The following is a 7,958-nucleotide window of genomic DNA, read 5'->3' as shown; positions in this document are numbered from 1 at the left end:
ACATTCTGTAAGCACTGTATTTATAACAACCAACTACAACATTAGTAGGTACAGTAAACCTTGAAAATCAAATAATCCAGTAGTAAACACACCCTTTAAAAATATATATATATATATATATATATATATATAAATATATATATATATATATATATAGTATATATATATATATATATATAGTATATAGTATAATATATAGTAAACCTATATTACCTTATTTATAATCCTTTTTTTTTTAAATAAAATATTATGAAAAAATAAACATCATGCAGTGCAGTTGTGTTGGTATAAGCAACCCCAGATGGTACAGGCAGGGACAAGTATCAACATAAGTGAACATCATACCAGCTCAGACACTCCTTTAGGTGGAAAAAAAAAAACAGTCTTTATCAAAAAAGAGAACATTGAGTACCAGGACAATCGCCAAATGTCCAGTGTAACTTGTAAATGTTTTCAAAGTTAAAGTTTTATGGCATTTTTTCTCATTTTCTTTTGTAGGAAATATAATGGCTCTGATGGTTATGGGAATGATAAGTCATAATAATGATAATAATACTTATTTTTTCTGTTACTGAAATAATTTTTGTTTATTGTTTTAACCACTTATTTATTATTGTTATTGTCAATATGTGTTTTGCTTTATTGCTTGTAATATTGTATTTGAATGTCTTAGAAATTGTTTTATACATTCATATCCAATCTGATTGATTAAAATACCGTGGGATTTTTGTAAATAAAGTATATGAAAAAAAGGAAGTACGTTTTTTTTTTAAATTAATCAAATATAAAGCAGACATTCATGCTGAACAGAACAGAAAATTATGCAAGTAAGATGACCCCAAAAATTGTTACCAATATCAGTTTGATGTCCAGTTTACAGTGAAAATGCACTTTAATGTCAAGAATTTTCTCAGTGTGCATTTTCGAAATAAACTTAAAACCATAACGCTGTTTTGAACTAGTAATTACCACCAACGAGAGCACTCTGCCATCTAGCGGATTTGAATGGTAGTACCGGTGTTAAATACCAGCATTCAATGGAATTTTCGACAAATGAATAGTATATTCCCGTAAAGTCAAACTCGAGTACCTTTACTCTATAACAGTGGTCCTTAACCTGGGTTCGGTGAGTCGGCCTCAGGGGTTCGGCGGTCAAGAAACGCCCAACTCATCGTGATACCCCCAAACAATATTTCCTCTAATTTTCCATCTGATTTGCAGGTGTGTCATTTGTTGTGAGCAGTGCCGGCCCAAGCCTCCATGGGGCCCTAAGCAAAATTAGATTTTGGGGCCCTCTATTTCTGCCAATAATATTGATTGTTGATCATTCACACACCTACTATAAAGTCATTGCGGCTCTGGCAGTGTTGTTTACATTATCCTATTGTCAGCCTGGCATGTCTTTACAAATGACATGTCATTTTATAAAGATATGGGGGTGGCCCAGTTAAGAACATAAATAATACCAATGAATGAACGAATGATGTCCAGAGTGCTGTATATGGTTCCCAGTCTTAAAATGTAGAAAACATTCAGCTACAAGAGTGGCCTGGGGTTGAACATTATTTGTATTTACAGTAAAAGTGTCATCTTGTCTCATCAGTCTTGTACATATTAGTATTTAATTACTAGTTTATATTTTTTAGTTATTTTTTAATATTTAATGTTTACTTTGTACAAAGAGAGCGCGGTCTATTGAAGTTAAATTCCATGTGTCTTAAACATAACTGGACAATAAAGCTGATTCTGATTCACTTGATTATTTTTGGTAACAAAAACCTGAAACAGCAATGTGCAAAAATTATTCGCAGTGCAAGAAAAACAATAAAGTGCAACAATAAAATTACTTAAATATGTATAAAAATGAACAAATTCAATTGTACAAAAACAAATTAAATATCAAGCAAATACTTAAATAATATTAATGAACAGAGTTACCAGAAAAAAGGTAACGGTTTTTTATATAAACCGTTATGTTATTTGTTTACAAACAAATATGAAGTTACTACATATTAAAACTATGTAAATGTACATAACAATGTGCAAACATTTTGGGGGAAAAAATAATCAAAATAAACTACTTTAATTCACACATTTGACCATCACATCACAGTTTTGTTCCTCTGTTCTTCACCACCCACAACACCCCAACCACTCATTAAAACCTGTGCTTCCTGGCTTTTCTGGAGGCAACGTCATTTATGACATCACTGTAAGAAATCTGATGGCCGACTTTGTTATTAATACTAATCACTGCCAGTCCACTCAGTCTTTCTTGAGCCATGGAAGATCTCAAGTAGTTTTTTATTAATTTGAGCTTGGAAAAGCTCCCCTCTGCAGATGCAACAGTCACAGGAAGAGTGCAGGCTATCCGCAGACTCGCAGAGCTTTTGGGGGGCCCGCTGGTGGCCGCGGGGTCCTAAGCAAGCGTTCATTTCTCTTATGCATTAACTCACAACTTGTAAGTTAATGCTCTGTGTTGGTTTTGTTCTTTGAACAAGGTGAGGTTCATGCAGGGTTGATTTTGTGCACCGGTAAAAAAAACAACACATATATAACTTTGTCTTGAATTAGAATGTATTTATCTATTTATTTTTTCACTAAAGGGTTCGGTGAAAGTGCATTTGACATTGGTGGGCTTCGGTACCTCCAATAAGGTTACTAACCACTGCTCTATAACGATGTATTAAAAATAAAATAATACAAAGTCCTGGGTTCAATCCCGGGCTTGGGATCTTTCTGTGTGGAGTTTGCATGTTCTCCCCGTGACTGCGTGGGTTCCCTCCAGGTACTCCGGCTTCTTCCCACTAAATTGGCCCTAGTGTGTGAATGTGAGTGTGAATGTTGTCTGTCTATCTGTGTTGGACTTTGATGAGGGCGATTTGTCCAGGGTGTAAACTGCCTTCCGCCCGACTGTAGCTGAGATAGGCGCCCCCCGCAACCCCAAAAAGGGAATAAGTGGTAGTAATGGATGGATGGATGCATAATCACTTATTATTATTATTTTGACAAAATAGTTTTGTCAAAGGGGACACGGTTAGTTTTTTTTTTTTTTTTGACTATATTATCGTACTATATTTGATAATGAAGACATATGTCGCTGTATTGACGCCTTTTCCGTGGTGTTTCCACGCTTTATGCTGCACACTCCGTTGCTATAGCGGGGGACAATTTCCGGGTTCGCGTTTATAGATTTTCCCAAACCCCGCCCACAGAAACGCCTCTAAAATTTGATTGGTTGTCCCGAGTCACACCGTTTCATAGATTGACATCGACAAAACAGGCTGAGTTTTTCTTTTTTTTTTTTAATGATTATAGCAGCAACACAGTATTTAACTAAACCTTTATAAGCAATAAACAATTACTACTATTTAAAAAGCAACATAATATCAGTCGTGTTAGTCTGTCTTGTGTAGCACCTGTCTCTATACCGGAAGCTGGCGGTTAGAGGTGAATGTCCATGAGTAACCCGCCGGAGTTTCGTCACATCGCCCCACTCTCTGGTGTTTCAAGACCGTGACCTCATCATGATGTGATTTTTTTCTCTCTCTTTCCCATCCCACTTTCCTCCTCATCCACTACGGACACATGGATGTTTTACAGACTGCTGTCATCTACTGAGCGCTTTCATTCAAGTGTTCAGGATTGCGTGTCGGTTTGTCTCCACGGGTGAGTCAGTAATCTGGCTGTGCATCACTTAGTGCATTACGGTAATGAAGCTGCTGTGTTGTATCGGAGCTCTGTCAGTTTACATCGCTTAGCTAGCTTCCATGCTAAGGCGCTAACATTAGCCGCGACGTGCGAGTTGAAAGCAGAAATATTCCTCGTTTAATATTCCCAGTTTGGATATGTTCTTGTACTTTATCGGCAATGTGCTTCGGTTCACGTTTGGTAACTGTCAATGAAGTGCTCGACTTGTTTTTCTGGTCTTCCCGGCAGCTGTCTGCTGTAGGTAAAGAAGGTGTGTTATAAACAGAATACCGCCAGTGGTCTACTTTTCATATAATACACCTGGTGAGTCATAAATACTTAGGGAGTTTTTTTCTTCTTCTTTTTTTTTTAATATAAATTAATATATGCCGCTCTATGTTGCCAAATAGATTAACATGGAAAAGAAAGGGAGTAATTCGCTTTCATAATGACATTAAGATATGATAAATGGGTCCAAAAAGTATTTGACAAAGTTGTTATTAAATATGTTTTGGTCCCATTTGCTTTTAACAAAATAAAGTATTGTGAGTGTATCTTACCTTTCTGTATTTGTATCTGAAGCAGCAATGGCTATACTCCTCTTAAATTTCAGTTTTGAGAAGTATTCAATCTTGGATACAGTATATAATCCTCCATCTTGCCAGACACATTCATCCATCCATCCATCCATTCATTTTCTACTGCGTATTCCCTTCGGGGTCACGGGGGGCTCTGGAGCCTATATCAGCTACAATCGGGCGGAAGGCGGCGTACACCCTGGACAAGTCGCCATCACAGATAGACCGACAACATTCACACTAGCATTCACACACTAGGGCCAATTTAGTGTTGCCAATCAACATATCCCCAGGTGCATGTCTTTGGAAGTGGGAGGAAGCCGGAGTACCCGGACGGAACCCACGCAGTCACGGGGAGAAAATGCAAACTCCACACAGAAGATCCCGAGCCTGGGATTGAAGTCAGGACTACTCAGGACCTTCGTATTGTGAGGCAGACGCACTAACCCTTCTGCCATCGTGGGCAGACACATGAATTTAATTTAATTTTGTTCAGAGCAATAAAACAATACTTTTGCATCTATCCATCTTCTTCCGCTTATCCGAGGTGGAGTTGCGGGGGCAGCAGCCTAAGCAGGGAAGCCCAGACTTCCCTCTCCCCAGCCATTTTGTCCGGCTACTCCCGGATAATCCCGAGGCGTTTCCAGGCCAGCGGGGGGGAGATAGTCTTCCCAACGTGTCCTGGGTCTTCCCCGTGGCCTCCCACCGGTTGGACGTGCCCGAAACACTTCCCTAGGGAGGTGTTCGGGTGGCATCCTTACCAGATGCCGAACCACCCTTTGCATCCGACAAAAAAACACCCACATACGCTGGCTTAGTGTAATACAAATGCCATGTTTGTTATAAATAAAAGGCTGGCTTCCGCTGGAGAGACATGTGTCTGCTAGCTTGAGCGCCCCCACTACTCCCAGTTTGGCGAGTCAGAGTACTGAAGAGGTACTAGCTGCCTCATGGCCTGCCTTTTCCCCGTGGCAACATGCACGCACCCTCCCACGCACATGCTCAATATACTTTGTGTATAGCCGTGGATGCACTACCTGTGTCTGCCTCATGTTGCGTTTTCCGCGTTATTTTCATTAGGAAACAAGGAATTTTCGCGATTTTGACCATGAAATTGATCAAAATATACAGAAAACACACCAAAATCACATAAAAAGCAAAGGCTAAAATAGAAACATTCAATATTTTTTTACTTTGTTTTTGAACATGTCACGGTTAAGCCACCTGGTGGCAAGGTGAGGCACTACCTCACTTGCCTCCCCTGACAGCACGCCACTGCATATAATATTACAAAGTATTGAATTGGAATGGTTTGCATGTTCGAAATAAAAAACAGAGCCATAGGTTGCTTGATCAAACAGCACATAAATCGCATGGAAGGGTTGCCTTGATATATGTTGTTTTCATCTTGACATAGGCAATGGTTGTATTGATTCACCACACCATCAGTGCCTTTACTGTAAAATATATTTGCTTGAGACAATTGTTTTCTAAGTTCAGTGTCAATGTGCTTGAGTAAACTCACCTGACTGTCTGGGTCATGGTGTTGCAACAACTAAATATGTTTTAGCGACTCACTTTTGCAACCCGGCAAACAGATTCCGCTGCCAATTGACTGTACAGCTAAATTGAGAAACAGGATCAAACAATGTGCCAATATGAGCCTGCAGCTTTGCAAACATCAAAAGCATAATGAAAAGAAGGACACTTAGAACACTAACGTCTGATATCATTCATCCCAATTTCATTCTCTTAACAATATTAAATAAGTTATAGCTTTGTCCAGAGGTGATCAAAGTGTGGCCATTTGTGACCACATGCTTGTGTTATATCGGCCCTCTGCACATTGTAGAAATAAAATGAAACAAAAACAAAACAAATGCAAAAATAAAGAACAACTCTTAAAGTACTGCATGTTTTTCCAGCATTTTGTTTTGTTTTGTTTTTGTTTATGCAAAAAAAAAATACAAATATTTAAGTGTACACCACTGCATCCTTAGATTTTTCAGTATGTGGCCCTCACTGGAAAAAGTTTGGACATAGAGGCTTACTCAAATGTGTATCCAGTATTTTACATTACAAAGTAAGTGTTTCCGTATTTTTGTATATGCTTCATTGAGCATCAACCTCCCTCAACCCACACACCTCACCCCTAAAAAAACAAACTATTAAAATATAAAACTGTAAATATATTGAATTAAATAGTTGGTGACTTGTCCAGGATGTACCCTGCCTTCTGCCAGAGTCCCGCTGAGATAGGCTTTAGCAACCCCCCTAGACCCTGAAAGGGACAAGCGTTAAAATAAATGGATGGATGGCAAATAAATTAAGGGATTATAGCAACATATAAAAATTCATACAACAATATTTATATTATTTTTTTAAATTTTGTAACATCAAGGGAGACTATATCTCAATGAAATTATGTAAAATAAATATAACAACTACAAAACCGGTTTTAAAGTTGTAGCAAAGTGGAAGAAGACAATGATTCAGTCAGGCAAAACAAATGACTACATAAAATGACAACTATTTTATAATGGCAAGTTGTAATGTGACGTGATTCAGTATTTTCAAACTCCTGTGTTCATTCATTATTCATTTGTCATGTCATTATTAATTAGTTTTTTTTAAACTATTTCTTTAAGATTTTATTATTCAGAATAAAATTATTATGAATAATTTTATTAATACAATATATTAAACATGAAATAAGCAAACTGAATAATATTGTTGATGCATGGATAAAGGTTAGTATATAGTTCTTCAGACTCTTTTTTGACCATGTGAATTATTGTGCAAGTGTAAACATGTGGTGTTTCTTAACTCAATTTATGTGTGTTCAAAAAAAAAATCAACAACCATATTTGGACTCTTATTCTCATGGATAATTTGTGCTCCTCTCTCCTTTGCTAAGTGGTTGCAGCCTGTACTTGTCGACCGGCTATGGCAGAGCAGGAGGGTTCTCCCAAAAAGCACCCAGCAATAGCGGCGCTGCACTCCCACTTTATAATGGGATCGGTGTCGGAGGAGAATTCTGAAGATGAAATCCAAGGGAAGCCAGATGTACAGCCGGAAGAGAAGGAGGGACGTTCCTCGTCACCATCCTCCGGCAGCTCTGACAGTACCTATGACATGAGCTTTGAGCAGATCGACAGCAACACGCATAACCTAAGGTCAGAAACCTCACTTGCTCATGATATTAAATAAGGCATTATTCCGTCCTTAATACTATTTTAATATTAGTTGCCTTTCTACTTCTTTTGGCTTAACTTTAGTTTGACACAGCATTGTAGCGCACCAAAAGTCTTACACTGCCACTCTCTTCTAAATAGTAACATTAAATAATAAGGCAGGTGTATGAATGTATTAACAATGACATTATTATCTATTTAGATTTCAGACAGGCAGGTTCATGCTTATACTGGAGTGTAAGATGAGTTCATTCATACTAAATCCATTCTACTACTAAAGGCAACGTAAAAGCTTTCTTGTTCAGATTTTTCCTATTCTTTTATTTAGTTGTATTTGTTTTGAAGTCTAATACAAAACTCAGAATAATTTAGATGGCACTCCGTTTTAGCTGTGAAGATGTTAAATCTACAAGTAGGGATGTAACGGTAAACGATATAATGATAAACCGCGGTAAAATTCCAGACGGTTAGCCATACTTGCCAACCCTCCCGATTT

General features: G+C 37.8%; 1 protein-coding gene across 10 annotated transcripts in view; it reads left to right on the top strand.

Moving 5' to 3' along the window:
- Positions 1 to 3,429: 3,429 nt before the first annotated feature.
- The window catches only part of acaca (acetyl-CoA carboxylase alpha), a 68,089-nt gene continuing 63,560 nt past the window's right edge, over positions 3,430 to 7,958 (top strand). For 7 of the 10 annotated variants that reach the window (XM_061897807.1, XM_061897808.1, XM_061897805.1 and 4 more), the window contains exons 1-2: positions 3,431 to 3,669; positions 7,186 to 7,444. In XM_061897807.1, the coding sequence (XP_061753791.1) occupies positions 7,215 to 7,444 (230 nt within the window). In that variant the 5' untranslated portion in view covers positions 3,431 to 3,669; positions 7,186 to 7,214. Of the gene's footprint in view, positions 3,670 to 7,185; positions 7,445 to 7,958 lie in introns of all 10 variants that reach the window. The other 3 variants (XM_061897810.1, XM_061897809.1, XM_061897803.1) reach the window with 1 other exon arrangement.

This window comes from Nerophis ophidion, linkage group LG04 (genome assembly GCF_033978795.1).
Source record: "Nerophis ophidion isolate RoL-2023_Sa linkage group LG04, RoL_Noph_v1.0, whole genome shotgun sequence".
Classification (NCBI taxonomy): domain Eukaryota; kingdom Metazoa; phylum Chordata; class Actinopteri; order Syngnathiformes; family Syngnathidae; genus Nerophis; species Nerophis ophidion.
The sequence above is the reverse complement of the archived record's forward strand: the minus strand, read 5'-3'. Positions and strand labels throughout refer to the sequence as shown.